A 17,636-nucleotide genomic window follows, 5' to 3' on the forward strand; every position below is an offset into this window, starting at 1 on the left:
AACTGGCAAAATGTGCAGAGTCATGATGCAGAATGTCAGTTTTTTTTCTGCGTGCAAACAACACAGTAAGTGTGAACTAGCCCATTGATTAACATGAGTTCTCAGTTTTTCTGTGCAGAAAATGCGTACGAAAACTGTCAAGTGTGTTCCCTGCCTCAGGGTCCCTTTAAGTCTACAAATAGTCACTTTGCTGCCTGAATTGATCTGCATTGACTTTTCTATGATGCAGATGGTGATAATAGTGGGGAATGTGTTACCTGGCTTTCTCCAGACAAACACTGCCACATTTTTTTGGCAGAAAAAAACTGTTGGTTTTTCACCATTATATGAATATAGGTAAATAACAGTATGCCGCAAAGAGAGGCAACTCTACGCATTTGATGGTGAATTTGCTTGAACTACCTATGCACAATGATTTATGCACTGCACGTCTGAAAGGTTTGCAACAAGTGGATTAAAATGATCTGCCTGGCTATTATAGCCTCGTAAGTAATCCCGAGGGTTGCTGGGGGAGCTACAGACACATGACACTTCTTGAGAAATGTAGCTACTGGGAACACTGGCATTGTCTGCGTAAATAAAACCTACTCATTTTCCTTTCCTCATACAGATATTCATGAAAGTGAAGAAATAAAGGCTGCCTTCGGATTGTGGCGTTACTGCCCTCTACTGGGGCAATGCAAGACTACGCAGAAGCCTAAAAGACATTTATGGAAGAATGAAGGAAACTATTTAGATGTTCTTCTATTTTTATGCTGGAAATAATTTTACTTATTTATTTTAAATTTTTTGTTTTGTTTTATTCTCTACAAAGACAAAGCCCTTAACTGTTTAGTTGGCCTTTTCTTTAAGTTCAATTGTGTTTTTGTTGTCCTTTGACATGATCTATTTGTGCACAAGTGATGTGACTAAAGAACTTTGATATCACAGAGCCTATTAAGGTTCTGTTTTATTTTTTAAATATAGGAATATGGTACTTAACACTGTAAGCCTTTCAATGTAATGAAACTGTCTCTGATTGTTAGTTTTACTGAATGAGGTGTGTGTGTGTGTGTGTGTGCGCCTGTTTGAGCGCACGTGTGTGTGTGTGTGTGTGTGTGTGTGTGTGTGTGTGTGTGCCTGTTTGAGCGCGTGTGTGTGTGTGTGTGTGTGTGTGTGTGTGTGCGCGCCTGTTTGAGCGTGTGTGTGTGTGCGCGCCTGTTTGAGCGTGTGTGTGTGCGCCTGTTTGAGCGTGTGTGTGTGTATGTGCGCGCCTGTTTGAGCGTGTGTGAAAATGGGTGTATCATAGCAAATGGTACTTACTGCAACTGTTTGTATCGGCATTTGAAATACTTGTTGTTTAGCTTTTGTAGCTATAGAAATTATTAAAGGAGAACTCCTCTCAGCAGCTTTGCAGTCACCCATTGCTGCCACTGTTTTGGGTGGGCAGCTCAAGTTTTTAGAGCTTTGGATCTAGAAACCTATGGATAGGAGTGTAAAGCTTGAACATTAATGTGTGTGTACACCTTTCATGTTCCCTCCCTCCTGAGATAACCCACTGCAGCAATTCTTCTACTCCTCCCCTTTTCTCCCCTTTTGCAAGCAACAATTTGTATTGCCAAGCATCTGTGTCTGTGCACAACTATTCCCTATTAGAAGCAATAGTAGTGGGAGTACATCTTCAAATTTGACTATCATTTAATATTTGTAGGTAGTGTTGGTATGAGCTGAAGGAGGTACTATAAATAGAAGTAAGTGGAGCCTGTTGGATTTAGCAAATCATCATTACTGCACTCATCCCATCACTAAAAAACTTTAGTGGGATTCCTCTTAAAGCATTAGACTGCCTGCCATTTTAAAGGTGGCCACTAACGATCCAATTTCTAGCGAAAAATAAAATGAGCGATCAGATAATTCTGATCGGAACTCAAATATCATAAAATATGATTCGCTACACCATCAATGAACCAATCTTTGCTTCCTATCTATCACAACCGACAAGAAAATCGACATTATGGTTCGATGAAAATCCAATTGAATCATTCATAATAAATTGTGCCCATCAAAGGAAATTATTTACAACCAATCCGATCAGAATTATCTGATTGCTCAAATGATTTTTAGCTAGAAGTTGGACCATTGGTGGCCACCTTTATACTTTTGATGGATCCGTCTTCAAGTCATGACCCTGGACAGGAGATCTGTGACAGCTCGATGGTTGTTGTGTGCTGGACTGTTTGTACAGTATTGTTTAGTTAGGGGCTCCCATAGATTTGAGTTTGGAAGCATCACATCATTGTATATGGTAAGCACATGTATTATACTGCATTATTTTTAGCATGTAATTTTCTGGAGTCTCATATTACTGTACTTTAAAATGAATAGGAACCCCATTGCAAAATCTTGCCATACAGAATTATGGGGGCTGCTTTAATGCACTGAAACTCAAACAAATCTAAACCTGGTTAATGCAAGTGTAAGGTTGCTCATACCCCGATCACAACCTAAAAACTCATGTTGGCAATGGCCGATGCCATATGCAGTATGGTTTGGCATCCACACAGATGCTCAGATCATACGATTTGGTGAGACCATAGAGATGCCAAATGCCCATATCATACAAGAGACAATTCTACGTTCATTTGATTTACATACTCTGCAGGGGCAATGGAATGGTTATTTATAACAGTTAGTTATATATCAGTTAGTTTTGTTGGGCTTTTGCATGGTGTGGTTATAAACTTTTGTTTTAGGTGTAGTTTATTTGTTGACCATAAACCTAGAAACTGTGGTAAATAAGTGTGAAATGGCTCTGAGAAGATATTGCAGAAGGTATAAACATGTAAGGGATTACCTGGCAGTATGTCTAAGTAACAGTAGTTTACTAGCAGGAGCTTCAGAATATAGGTACATGTGATCAAAGCCACCCCACTTTATTAGGCCTACCTCTTAATAATGGTCACAAAGAGTTTTTCTACAAAAAAGCTTGGTGATCCTCACAGCACCTTGCACTGAACAAAGCAAAGTCTCTCTATGGTATGTATAGATCATAAAGTGCCTTTTTGTAGTATCTGTTCCCTTATAATTTTGTCTTTAGCTATTCTAGACCCAATCTCAACTATTATTTACCGTTGCATAGTAATTTTAAGTCTGCATAGGAACGTAAAGGAAACATGAAGTGAAAATTTAAGATATAAACAATTGAATCTATATTCCTAATCCTAAATAGGACTTCATTGCAACTCAGTCGTATTTTGATTAAAAGGCTAAAAATCAAAGTTTAAAACTGTATCCTTTAGCTGAGGCAGTCAGTGTTTATTCAGCTCTCATACGGACTGTTCCTGAACTCCTGATGTTTTCATTGGTTCCCTCACATTTCATGACCTGTAGTTACTTTTCATTCATTTAGAGCCCTGGATACTTAGCCCTTACATTACAAAAAAGGAACAAAGTCTGTTTCTATGTAGGTTTGGAACTGCACATGTACATTTTTATCCTCATGTTACATGTTAAAGTTAGCCTCAACATCTCTCTGTAGAAATAGGATGCTTCTTTGTTGGCAAGTAAAGCATCCCATTTGACGGGGTTATGTTGGAAGCTGGGATTGCCATTAACTTCCTGTTTTCAGTAAAATTACAATGAGGGCATTGCAGGTAGATGCTGGATAGTGAATGGCATAATTTTAACATTGCCTGCATCATAAGAAGACGCGTAGCTTGGTTTATGGGCGCCACCCGGCTTCTCTTTGCTTGCAGTTTTTATTTTCTTGGTTCGGTTTTTGGAGGTTCGCTTCCTTTCCCCAGTGAGAACTGTTCACTGGGGCAAGGAAGCGCACCTCCGATGACTGTACTGTGCGAATTGACTAAAATCTATGCTGAGAATCCAGAATTGGTTAGTCACTGTTTATAGCAAGGCTAAATACCAATTGATATTGTGCTGTCCTGCTGAGCGTGGGTCTGGAGATGAGGGTTTCTGCATCTTCCCTCCTCTTAGTCTTTGTGTATGGGAGGGCACCTTCTTGGTACTACTGACACATTGTATATTTTTTTGGTTTCTTGATGGGGATAGGAGGAAGTCCCTTGGCCAGGTATTTGGAACATTGTTTTGTCTTCTCTGTAGCAGAAACGTCTCATGCCGTCTACTGAAAAGAATGGAAGGTGAGGATCTGGGTTAGTCGCTAAGGTTAGTTGTCGATGATAGGAGAGCTAGTGTTGTGGAATAGGATATGGGGAGATTAGTCTTTTATTTCTCAGGAAATTAGGATAATCAAAAAGAGGATTGCATTAGGTACGGATTTTCAGGACTGGCGAATGAAGGGGAACAAGCACCGAATTAGCCACCAAAAACAGCGGTGTAAAACTGATATCATATTGCTTAGAACATTCCACTATAGTCTCAATATTGGCAAATGTAACTCAATACTTTGTCATATGTTCCATAGTGATCGTGCAAGCTTTAATGTAGTAGAGCAAGTTCAGGGGCTCCTTATTTTTGGTTTGATTGCTAGAACGGTGAAATGTAGAATGTTTATGATGTGTAGTGGGCGGCTCCTATAGTCCATAGCACTTTGCCATATTCAGTAAGTCCAGAAGCGTGATATAACATGTAGGGATGTTTTATAATGAATGCCTTGTTTGTGCTTGGTTAATTCATAGATGTGTTTGTTTTTCATCTTGGCAATTACATTTAAGCTACGAAAATAAGGGTTCAAGAGTTTTTTCTGGTTTCTTAAAATTGTGCCTTGAGTATGTGTGTAATGTTTTACAAAAAAAAAAGTTTACAAAGTTGTTTGGAAGTCTCTCTGTTGTGAAATAGTACTTGCGTTACTGAATTCCGGGAAAGGTTGACTAGTAAGGATCATAACTGGCCAGTTTCATTGTATTGTTACAGGCTGACAGCAACTAAATGGTTTTATAGTTAAAGTCCCTCTTTATGCAAAATATTTTAGTTTTTGAAAGTTTGAAAGTGGGTTGAAACTTGTTGTAATGTCTTTATTTTCACTGGTAGAGTTTCCCTCATTTTTTGAGCCTGGTTTTGATGTGAACCATGGTTCTGTGGAGGGAGAATGGGTTAAAACAATTCTGGGTTGTTCTAACTTTTCAAGCCATACTTGATAGAGCAAAGCTCATCAAAACTGGAATTTTCAGTTAACTGCTACATTAGCAGGGTTACAGAAAATACAAAGCTCTGTGTTTTGGGACCTGTGCCTTTCCTTAGGTGCCAGATTATGGCATGAGGGTGGTGGATAGTCTTGTTTACAAATGCTTTTGGTCTGTCTCTTCCCCAATGTATAAAGGATTTACTTACTGATTCTCTGACTTGCCTACTTCTGCCACGTCTGTGCCGTGCTGTTGATCCTCCGCCTTCCTGCATAGCAACAAAGTGTCGTCAGCTGTACACCTGACTCCACATCTGTACAGCCTTGGCCCAGCCATGTCACCCAAGGGATCTGGTCCTGATCCCCATTGGGCAACATCATTTATGCATGTGTACACACATTTGCCCTAGCCTTTCATCCAGAGCAGCAACTGCACAGTCTTTTTGTCTTCCCTTATTGCAGGATGGCTGTACTGAAACAAACTGGCCACTGATGTATCTGCATGGTAACTGGAGAAGTTTAAGGAATGTTCTTATCATAAATAAATTCAAACCTTTACAATAATGGTGTACAGTTGAAGAAAATTAGGGTGAATCATTTTTTGGGTCATATTACTGTATATATGTTATGTATTGACCTTGGCTTTAGATGGGCTGATAAATATTTATAGCTAAAATGTTTTTGGTTTACTCAGTTTTAGTATGTTTCAAGCTGATGTCTACAAAACGAAACGTTAATCAAAAAGGCTGATGTGCTGCAATATATTAGCACAGACCCAGGGGCTTATGGATGGCCATAGCCATGCTCCAGTTCAGTCCTGTGGATTTGTTTAGAAATGAGGCTGGCCTGCGGTTTGAGCAGGTCACTTGGGTAGGCTTATATACTGATATTACAGAGTGTAGTGACACTGAGCATAGTGATACTGTCTTTGACCAGCAAATTTCATTTTTGCTATCAGGCTCATGATTTGTAGTCCTACCTCAGTGCTAATTATTTATTAACTCATAAATGGTAAGATTTGGCATTTCAAGCTCTGTTGATGCAAAAATGTGTTTGGTTAGTGTCTGGTAGAGTGGTAACCTCTTTGAAGTTGTTGTCCCTCACATTTTGTCCATGGTATCTCCATGGCTCTCCGTTGCATTTAACACAAATAATGGTGGTCTCAGGGACAGCAATTGAAGGACAGCCATTAAAAACATGACAGAGCTCCTCGTTTTTCCCCTTATCTGCTTTTGTTGGAGAGAGTCGAGCACATTTTTTTTTTTTGTTATTTTTTTGCTTTGGCTTTTTACTTTCAAACCTTATATTCACATAAATGAGGGCATTAAAGGAAAAAAATTGGCAGATTTTAAAATCGCCACGTGTAAACAGAAACTGCTGTATTTGCCTTCTTTGTGGCTGGCACCAATGTTTTGACCTGACTTTCCACCTGACCAGCTGATACCCTTCAAATATCGGACCAAAATCTCTGCTGGCCCATTTAGTCAACATTACAGTGAATGGGCCAATGGTTGAATTAGGTCTACATTGTGATTGCCCTTGTGTGTCAGTAGGGGGTAAGTGCACAGTGTGAACAAGATATCTGGGGTCCTGTTATTATACTTGCTAAGGAAGAGGGTGATTGCAGCTTTTCCTCTCCACAAGGTATGTTTTAAAAATTGCCTGGAGTTCTCCCTTAAAGAGTTCCTGTCATACATGCACAGTGATCTAGAGACCACCCATTTTATGGACTGATTGTATAAATTATCGCTATTAATGTGTTTGAAATAGGTGATACTACCATGCCATGATAGATTTCAAAATGTAACCTGAAGACAATATTTGTTCAGTTTGTAAGTGTGGAGCTTAGAGCTTACGTTATGGACGTTAAATTTGTCCATTTCTAATATAGAAAAAATAGTAGAAACGATTTTATCTTGTAGGGTCTGATGGGCTGTAAGTAAGAAGGCATGCCCAGAACAGAAAATACCATTGCTCTGAAAAAGGGCAACCTCAACCTGCCCTGTCCTACAGCCAGTCAGAACATATTTTTGTCTCATACCATTAAGTGCTGTAATGTATGTGTCTGCAAGGACTATGGGATATGACGCTGCAGCAGTGTATACAGTTCAAAATATATATATTGAAATAAATGTGTCTGAGATCAGAACCCCAGATGCATTCAACTTCATCTCTTGGCTTCACACTTTACTTTAGGTTAAAATTTGGTGTTTCAGTCCACATAATGGTTGCCCCTAATGTGGATGGGTATCAGGTACTCTTTAAATCCAGCTCAGGGCTAAGCTTTTTGGCTTCCTAAAGAATTGTGAATTACAGATATGCCTTCTGATGTGATTACTTGTGTTATAATGTAGCTACACCAAAGGTGTTTGCTTTCTGTAGTCAGATCTTATTTTGTTTAGTAAAACAGGATGCACTGTATCCTTAAATCCCATGAATGTAATTATTTCTTGTATTTATTTCACTGGAATTACATTATTCCCCCCGCCCCCTTGTGATTTGTCCCACAGAATGGAAATCTTTTCTTTGTTGCACTTTACACTGTAATTTCCTCTTTAATACGTTTAATGGAATATTTGCTCAGAATGAGCTGAACTTTGCCTTAATTAAAATAAATATTTCCATGTTCTAGTCGTGGAGTCATTTTTTTTAATTTCTTCTCTGGGGGATGGGGAATTAGTTTTACGTTTGGGGATGGCCTTTCTTGGTTTTATCACTATGGGGATTTTACTAAAATTAAAAATAAATTGGTTTATATAGTGCCATAACCTTTTTGTAGCGATGTCCAAAATAAGATGTTGACATTGGTGCCTTTAACTGATGCTGACGGTGTTGAACACAACATACAGCAATTAAAGTAAACCTTTTTAGAAAGGTGAGTTTACAATCTTCCCTGCTGCACCTTGTACTCTGTCACATGAACTTAAAGCTAAGGAAATTGAGCACACAATTGGCAATAGTTGAAGTCTGTCTCTGTTCTGCACTATTAGAAAAACATTTGACTTTCCATTAGATTTACTTGTGCTTCCTATTCTTACACACTCTTGGCTTGAGAGATTCTAAAGCTTCAGAACACGATTTAAAATTAAAAAGGATTCTCCTACTGTTTAAAATTTCATTAAAGGGACTCCGAGCAGTGCAGTAACTATGGAAACATGCATATCATTTTAAAGCTCTCTTTCTCCTCTTTCCAATGATATATAAACCGCCGCCCTACGCCTTTTAGTTTTCGCTATTTTCGCGATTGAAATTGCAGTGGCTGCGATTTCAATCACGAAAATAGAGAAAACTAAAAGGCGTAGGGTGGCGATTTAGGTGTCGTCAGAAAGAGGAGAAAGAGAGCTTTAAAATAATATGCATCTTTCCATAGTTACTTGTATTACACAGGATGACACTTTCTCCAGTGTCAGCAGCTCTATTCAGCAGAATGGAGCTGCTGACTTAAAGAGAATCTGTATTGTTAAAATTGCACAAAAGTAAACATACCAGTGCGTTAGGGGACATCTCCTATTACCCTCTGACACAATTTCGCCGCTCCTCGCCGCATAAAAAGTGGTTAAAAACAGTTTTAAAAAGTTTGTTTATAAACAAACAAACTGGCCACCAAAACAGGAAGTAGGTTGATGTACAGTATGTCCACACATAGAAAATACATTCATACACAAGCAGGCTGTATACAGCCTTCCTTTTGAATCTCAAGAGATTTGTGTGTTTCTTTCCCCCTGTTCTCATGCACTGAAGTTTCAGGCTGCTTGTTTCTTCCTGCAAACAGCTTTGCCCTTGTTTGTAATTCCTCACTATGTGAAAGCCCAGCCAGCTCAGAGGACGATTTATCCAGCTTGTAAAAGATAAGAGAGAGGAGAGAAGCTGCTCTAATCCTAAATAACACACAGGCAGTGTGCATACAGAGGCCTGGAAGGGGGAGTTCATAGCAGAACCACAACACTGAAGAACTTGGCAGCCTTCCAGACACAGGCTGACAAGTCTGACAAGAGAGAGATAAGTTGATTTATTACAGAGACAGTGATAGTATAAAGTGCTGCAGTAAGCTAGAACACATTAGAATAGCTTTTTGAACTTGTAGGATGATAAAAAACAGGATGCAATTTTTGTTACGGAGTCTCTTTAAGGAAAAAGTCGCCCTGTGTAATACAATGTAACTATGGAAAGATGCATATCATTTTAAAGCTCTCTTTCTCCTCTTTCTGGAGACACCTAAATCGTCACCCTACGCCTTTTAGTTTTCTCTATTTTCGCGATTGAAATTGCAGTCACGGCAATTTCAATCGCGAAAATAGCGAAAACTAAAAGGCGTAGGGTGGCGGTTTATATATCATTGGAAAGAGGAGAAAGAGAGCTTTAAAATGATATGCATCTTTCCATAGTTTCTGCACTGCTCGGAGTCCCTTTAAACACAGCAGTTTACCAGAGGCTTAGAAAAGTCCTTGTTTTTTTTTTTCTAAAGAAATCTGAATTTGACTTGCTTAGATATGAGGGGAGCCCACAACAGGCTCAGAAGTTACAAATGACTAAACGGTCGTAACCCAGATTCTCCTGCCAGTGGAATGAAGATGCTTGACTCCTCCTAGATGAGTTGCAAACTTTGCTTTACTTTATATCACTAACAAGCAGCACTAGCAATCCGCGGGTGTACGTACTGCATACTGATATTAAATACATCAGGTCTTGCGAACACTTGTTTAAGATACAGTACAATTTTGTCAGGAATTCAGCATCATCTTTGCAGAACATTGGAGTACTTTTCAGCCCTCTAGGGATTCAGGTCAACTTTTAAGTACCGTATTCTGTGTGGGTGGACTCACGTACAAACAATATGAACTCTTTCTTAGTCAGGTTTTCACTGTGCTCATGCAAACAGTCATTTGCGACTAGTTTCCTCTGAGCAGAAGGTGTAACTCACTGATCCCCAAGAGTCAGTTTTCCTCATCAGAAAAACTGTGATACTGACATAGTTTCACACAGCTACTTCCTCACAAATCGATTGAGTGAAGTTACACACTGGAATCTCATGTGGAAAGTTAATGTGCTTATTGCCTGCAGCAACCAGTCCTATTTCTTGTTTCATTTGCAAACCATCAAGGGAGCCAACAGGCATTCTCTGCTATAATGAGAAATTAAAAGGCAGCGGACATGTCTTTTTGCCCATCAGGCTAACTAAAAAAAAAAAAAAAAAAACTCCTTTCACTCATTCTATTTACAATGGGTTGCAAAAGTATTCGGCCCCCTTGAAGTTTTCCACACTTTGTCACATTGCTGCTACAAACATGCATCAATTTTAATGGAATTCCATGTGAAAGACCAATACAAAGTGGTGCACACGTGAGAAGTGGATCGAAAATCATACATCATTACAAATTTTTTTTTTACAAATCAATAACTGCAAAGTGGGGTGTGCATAATTATTCGGCCCCCTGAGTTACTACTTTGTAGAACCACCTTTTGCTGCAATTACAGCTGCCAGTCTTTTAGGGTATATGTCTACCAGCTTTGCACATCTAGAGACTGAAATCCTTGCCCATTCTTCTTTGCAAAACCGCTCCAGCTCAGTCAGATTAGATGGACAGCGTTTGTGAGCAGCAGTTTTCAGATCTTGCCACAGATTCTCGATTGGATTTAGAGCTGGACTTTGACTGGGCCATTCTAACACATAGATATGTTTTGTTTTAAACCATTCCATTGTTGCCCTGGCTTTATGTTTAGAGTCATTGTCCTGCTGGAAGGTGAACTTCCGCCCCAGTCTCAAGTCTTTTGCAGTCTCCAAGAGGTTTTCTTCCAAGTTTGCCCTGTATTTGGCTCCATCCATCTTCCCATCAACTCTGACCAGCTTCCCTGTCCCTGCTGAAGAGATGCACCCCCCGAGCATGATGCTGCCACCACCATACTTGACAGTGGGGATGGTGTGTTCAGAGTGATGTGCAGTGTTAGTTTTCCCCCACACATAGCGTTTTCCATTTTGGCCAAAAAGTTCCATTTTGGTCTAATCTGACCAGAGCACCTTCTTCCACATGGTTGCTGTGTCCCCCACATGGCTTGTGGCAAACTGCAAACGGGACTTCTCATGCTTTCTGTTAACAATGCCTTTCTTCTTGCCACTCTTCCATAAAGGCCAACTTTGCACAGTGCATGACTAATAGTTGTCCTATGGACAGAGTCTCCCACCTGAGCTGTAGATCTCTGCAGCTCGTCCAGAGTCACCATGGGCCTCTTGACTGCATTTCTGATTAGCGCTCTTCTTGTTCGGCCTGTGAGTTTAGGTGGATGGCCTTGTCTTGGTAGGTTTACAGTTGTGCCATACTCCCATTTCTGAATGATCGCTTGAACAGTGCTCCGTGGGATATTCAAGGCTTTGGAAATCTTTTTGTAGCCTAAGCCTGCTTTAACTTTCTCAATAACTTTATCCCTGACCTGTCTGGCGTATTGTTTGGACTTCACGGTGTTGTTGCTCCCAATATTCTCTTAGACAACTTCTGGGGCCATCACAGAGCAGCTGTATTTGTACTGACATTAGATTACACACAGGTGCACTCTATTTAGTCATTCGCACTCATCAGGCAATCTCTATAAGCAACTGACTGCACTCAGATCAAAGGGGGCCGAATAATTATGCACACACCACTTTGCAGTTATTTGTAAAAAATGTTTTGAATCGTGTATGATTTGCGTTCCACTTCTCATGTGTACACCACTTTGTGTTGGTCTTTCATGTGGAATTCCAATAAAATTGATTGTTTGTGGCAGTAATATGACAAAATGTAGAAAACTTCAAGGGAGCCGAATACTTTTGCAGCCCACTGTATATCTTCATTATATCAGTCATTTAAGCAAACTAAGCACCTGGGTACTCGTTCAACAGACTTATCAAACGTATCTCCTTTTACGAAGGCAGCAAGTAATGACTTGAATACAAAGGTCCCTGTCCTCAGTTTTAAAGGGAATCTGAAGTGAGAAGGATATGGAAGCAGCCATATTTATTTCCTTGAAACCAATACCAGTTGCCTGGCAGCCCTGCTGATCTATTTGGCTTCAGTATTGTCTGAATCACACCAGAAACGAGCATGTGGCTAATTTTGTCAGATCTGACAATAATGATATGAATGTCAGAAACCCCTGATCTGTCTGCTGCTTGTTCAGGATCTATGACTAAAAGTATTAGAGGCTGAGGATCGGCAGGATAGCCAGGTAATGTGTAGTGTTAAATTGTAAATAATTATGGCACCCTCCATAATCCCCTCACTTCAGGTTCCCTTTAAGTACCCATGGTGATGTCACACAGGTTCGGTCCAAGCAATGCATGCTGGGAAATGTAGTCAATGTGATTACATCTCCCTTTTAAGCAAGAAGTTTTAAATCCGGATGATACCATTTATTGGCGAACTAAAAATGAATAAAAATAAGCAAGCTTTCGGTCTTGCAGCCTTCATTGTGCTTCAATCCTGTTTGCTTGCAAGCTGGTGGTACAGACAGCTATATACATGCAACATCAATAGGGAAAACAGATATTTTTTTTCAAGCATAAATACATGTCTTTAAGATGCCTTAATTCAAACAGAACATCTAAATGGGGTTAGAGGTTGTTAGCTGAGATAAGGATCCTTGTTTACTCCATGCTCACAGACCTGGGATTAGGATTGACCCAGAGGTATCGTAAATTCTTAGTTCACAAGTTCGGCTATAATGGCTGATCTACTTACTTGGGGCTCCCTCCAGTCCCTGGCAGCCTATCTGTTTCCTCACCGCAGCTCTGGTGTCCCGGAATCCCCACGCTAGGTCAGCATCTTCTGCACCACCATGTGGCTGCGATGCTTGCGATCGTGCTCACGTGGCCTGGAGCGTTCTGCGCAGGTGCAGATAATGCCGACCTGGCGAGGAGGGAATCCTAGGACACTGGAGCTGCGGCAATGAACAGATAGGCTTCCAGGGTCCGGCAGAAGCCCCAGGTAAGTAGATCTTGTTTTTTTTTTCCTTCTCGCACCTGTCTTTTAAGGGTGGATTCACACTGTGCGCATTGCATAGCGTATGCCTTATAATTTGAGTAAACTGCCATGGACACTGCATGCATTGTAACACACGTTCATTCAAAGCATACATGCAGCAAGTTAGAATAGTGCAATCCGGTACAACGCAGAGATATTAAAAGGCACATAGAATTGTGTGGGCAGTGAGTCGACATGCAAAATTATTTGAAATGCAACAGACATGGGCTTCAATTCATCAAACAGATAAAGGGACACAGCCCAATATAGAGTAGTAAGTCTTGATACCAGAATATCAGTAATAATATATTTATACTCACAATACCAAAATATCAGTAATCTATTTATACTCACAAAACAGGGTTACCACAAAGGCAACCACTGTAATGGCAGGTGGGGAGATTAGACCTGACCCCACTCAGGTTAAGAAGTCGCTCTTTAGATCGGAAAAATGGGGCAACACCCCTCCACCAAGGGTGGACTAGACGTAGTTCTCAACGTGTGGTACGCGTACCCCAGGGGTTACTTCTGAGGGTTCCAGGGGGTACTTGGGCTGGCTATACTTAACCAAGAATAACAAATTTAGAGTTTTAGAAAATGATAAATCTTATTTAAACACCAACTTAGTTTAGCTAATTAAAAGCAATGGTAAATGCCTGGAAATGTGTTAGAACCAATTATCATGTACTACGATTACTTATACATTTAAAGGGTACTTGTGATAATGTTTACTATGCTAGGGGGTACTTGGTGAGTGCAGGGCTTTAAAAGGGGTACATACCAATAAAATGTTGAAACACTGGACTAGACGATATACTAAACGGTATAACAGAGGCACCAAAGTAGAATAAACGTGTTTTAAATCAGTTTAAAAAGAGGGAGTAGTGATGGATTTACCTCCTCCAACAAGACACCAACAGTCGTTATATAATAATTTATTCAAGGTACTCCAAAAATGTCATGCATTTCGCAGGTTTGAACTCGCTTCCTTGGGCAATAAAATGGGGCAATTGCTATTGCCATCATTGCGGGGAGTCAGCAGGGACACAGAGGAGGACTGGGGCTGTGGCGAGGGGCTGAGAGAATCCCCAGGTGGGTAAAAACTAGTTGTTTTTTTTCACCTTGGAAGTCCTTTAACCTCTCTAGTGTTCTGGACGAGCTGAGCTCGTCCAGAGACACTAGAGGGCACCGCTCAGGCCCTGGTGGGCCGATTTTGATGATTTTTTTTTTTTCAAACACGCAGCTAGCACTTTGCTAGCTGCGTGTTTGCTCCGATCGCCGCCGATCCGCTACCCGATGCAAAAGAGGGCCCCCCCCCCCCCCCCGCAGACCTCGTGCACAGCCTGGCCAATCGCTGCCAGGCTGCGCTTTGGGGTGGATCGGGAGTCCCTGTGACGTCACAACGTCGATGACTGCACTCTGTCGCCATGGCAAAGAGGGAAGCCCTAAAGGAAATCACTAAGAACAGGATTTCCTTATGGGCGTGATTGCCGCCAGAGATCAGAAGGGTGGGAGGGAGCAGGAAGGGTAGAATCATGTAGCTAGTGCAAGGCTAGCTACATGATAAAAAAAAAAAAAAAAAAAAAATCGGGCGAAAAAAACCCTGCGGCCACGGGAATCCGAACGCCCAGCAAGTTAAGCACACCAGAGCCCCCGAACAGCCCAAGAAATGCATTTAAAAATGGCGCAGGGTGAAAAATGGTGCACCGTTCCGCCGATAAATGTATCATTGTAACCCTTTAAAATTGAGTAATGTACTGTGTAAATGTATTTGCATGTGTAAGGTAAACTTAGCATGTAAGGCTAAAATTCACCTTGGAGATTAGCATTGTGGAACTAAAACGGCACATCTAGATAGGCCTGAGCGGGCAGATAGTCGCATACACTGGTTGCTAAGGCGACTGCATAACAGAAAGGGGAATGTCTGGAAGCTCCACGTGAGCCAGAGCGGAGCAGAGCGCGCGATACACAGCCAGAGGGAACTGGTTTTAACCAGTTTCCATCAGAGAGGGAGATAGGCGGCGGTGAGCGAGGGAGCCGGAGGCCAGCAAAGGTGCCGCAGCAACCACCCCATGAGTCCAGCGGGGGCCCTGCTGCAGCAACTAGACCACCCAGGAGAGAAGCAGGGGCCACAGAGAGTGCAGCAGCGATCGGAGGCTACTTGGAGCTACAGCAGGACAGAGCAGAGCGCATAAGAGGAGAGAGACCCGCTTGGCAAATGAGTATAGGCATTGAGCCAGCATCCAGCCACAGGTTGTGATCAGTGGAGATTGTCAGAAGAGAGTGACAGTTACCCCAGCATACTGAGTGGTATCCCCTGATTAAAGTGGTGAGACAAGAATCTGCCTGTTTAATAAAAGCCTTAAAGAAGCAGTGGCCTTGTGAGGACAAGACTGTCATTTGTACTATGGAGTGTGGTGGTCAAGGGAAAAAGAACTGTGATCGGTTATACTAAGTGTGAGAGAACTTTGCCAGAAAGCGAAAGGCCTTGCTCAGACCCCTCAGAGATATATAGCTCAGCCGCAAGCAGTGTCACTGACCCAGAGATATATGCCTATCGGCCTGCTCAGTTCCTAAGTCATTAGTTGATCATTTGATCAGTTCATCAGTTTATTTGTTCTTAAGTTGTTTACTAAAAGCCTGATGTGAGAAGTGAACCAAAGTGATATTTTGTACAAGGCCTAAAGGGGCCCATACACCTAACGATTTTCCAGACGATATACAGCCGTTTCGATCAGTGATCGAAACGGCTGTGAAATCGCCGCGCACACCGCTGACAGAATGATCGATTTCCATCCGAAATCGAACGTTCCCGTCAACCCATCCGTGCGGAAGATTTTTCTCGGTCGCCGGCGGGTCGGGAGTGCGTCGTTCGAATGCCCGACGACCGACGCAATACAGCGGTAATACATTATCTGTTCCAGCCGGTGCGAGTCCCTGGTCTTCTTCTCCGCTTCGGGCTCCAGAGCTACACAGAACTTCCTGTCCCGGCAGGAAGTTTAAACGGTAGAGCGCCCTCTACTGTTTAAACTTCCCCTGGACAGGAAATTCAGTAGCCGGAGCGGAGAAGAAGACAGCGGGGACTCGCGCCGGCTGGAACAGGTAATGTATGCGGGGGGGGGGGGGGGCAGCTCCACAGATTGTGATCGGTTTCAGGCTGAAATCGATTCACAATCTGTTTGCATTAAAGGTGGCCATACGATCCCTCTCTGATCAGATTCGATCAGAGAGGGATCTATCTGTTGGTCGAATCTGATGGCAAATCGACCAGTGTATGGCCACCTTAAGCGAGACAGAGAGAGCAAGAGCCTTTGAACTAAAGAGAACCTGTCAGTGAAACAAAAACAGATTTGTTAACCTGTCAGCAGTGAAAGAAAGGAGTGGTGCTGGAGCTGCTTTGTATCCAGTGATGTTGAGAGAGTTGTTACAAAAAAAATGAAGCAGCATCTGACAAATATAAAGTCAACAAAGTTAGAGATTCAAGTTTTGCAACACAAAAAGTTAGAGCTTATTCAGCATAAAGTTCAAACAGTATAACAAATGAGAGATTGATGCTATAGCTGGGTGCATTGGTCAATTTGTTTGTTTATTTTATAAATTTTTATTTCTCTAACCCCTTTTTGATTATTTGATTCTTTATTTTATTATTTTGGGAAGCCCTATCCAAACAAGTGGTGCCTAAGAGTACAGTGATTTGAGAAGTACAGCGAATAGAGCAAAAGTTTAAGAGATTTTCTGAGTAAAGTGAACATTCATGTGGATGCCATATTGCCAACCAATGAACTGTGGAAATTACTTCAGTACCATAGTAAAGAGCGTCACGAGTTCCCTAATGTTTTGCTGAGCAATATAGCTTGGACTTGGCAGCAAGGGACTGAGACTGAATTGGAACTGAATTGCTCAGTAGACCTGCCCCTGCCCAAGCCCCTATGCCTCAATGAATGGTACTGTGATCAAAGGTGTTGTATTGAAAAGTGGTTGATTGTAAAAGAAGATCTGTTGTAGCTCAATTTATGTATAAAAGTATCTGTGTAACCTAACCTTTTTATCCTGCAGCTTCTAGCGGTGCATCGGCTGTGAAGAGGAGAAGATTGTATTTTTGACCTGTGATGTGCAAGGAAAGTGTATATTTGTGTTGAGAGTTATACTGGTTGAGTGAAGTTACCAGTTGACCATTGTTAGGTTACAAATAATTCCAGTCCATGTCTGGAGGATTCCTCTCAGCGGAGGCTGAACACTAAAGGATAAATCGGGTTACATAATAAAAAGTTATTTACCGTTTAATGTACATACACTACCTTGTCCCGGCCGGAAATTGCTCCTTTACTTCCTAGTTAGTTCGCTGTAGTCCTGCATCCAGCCAATCGCCATGTGGGGACTGAAGCCACATGGTGATTGGCTGGATGCAGGACTACAGCAAACAGAAGTGAAGGAGCGATCGCCGGCCGGGACAAGGTAATGTATGCATATGCACACATCCTCCCTGGTCCTACTCTCTCCAGTGTCCTGCTGCCTCAACGCCCCTCACCCCCCCCCCACAGTAGCCTGCTGCATTTTTTTTAGAC

At 41.6% G+C, this 17,636-nt stretch overlaps 1 protein-coding gene across 1 annotated transcript in view; it reads left to right on the forward strand.

Annotated features, from left to right (window-relative positions):
* The window catches only part of MGAT4D (MGAT4 family member D), a 235,959-nt gene extending 228,256 nt beyond the window's left edge, over positions 1 to 7,703 (forward strand). The window contains exon 15 of the mRNA XM_068279604.1: positions 611 to 7,703. Within this exon, the coding sequence (XP_068135705.1) occupies positions 611 to 634 (24 nt within the window). The 3' untranslated portion in view covers positions 635 to 7,703. The remainder of the gene's footprint in view (positions 1 to 610) is intronic.
* The last annotated feature ends 9,933 nt before the right edge of the window (positions 7,704 to 17,636 follow it).

Source organism: Hyperolius riggenbachi, chromosome 1 (genome assembly GCF_040937935.1).
Source record: "Hyperolius riggenbachi isolate aHypRig1 chromosome 1, aHypRig1.pri, whole genome shotgun sequence".
Classification (NCBI taxonomy): Eukaryota; Metazoa; Chordata; class Amphibia; order Anura; family Hyperoliidae; genus Hyperolius; species Hyperolius riggenbachi.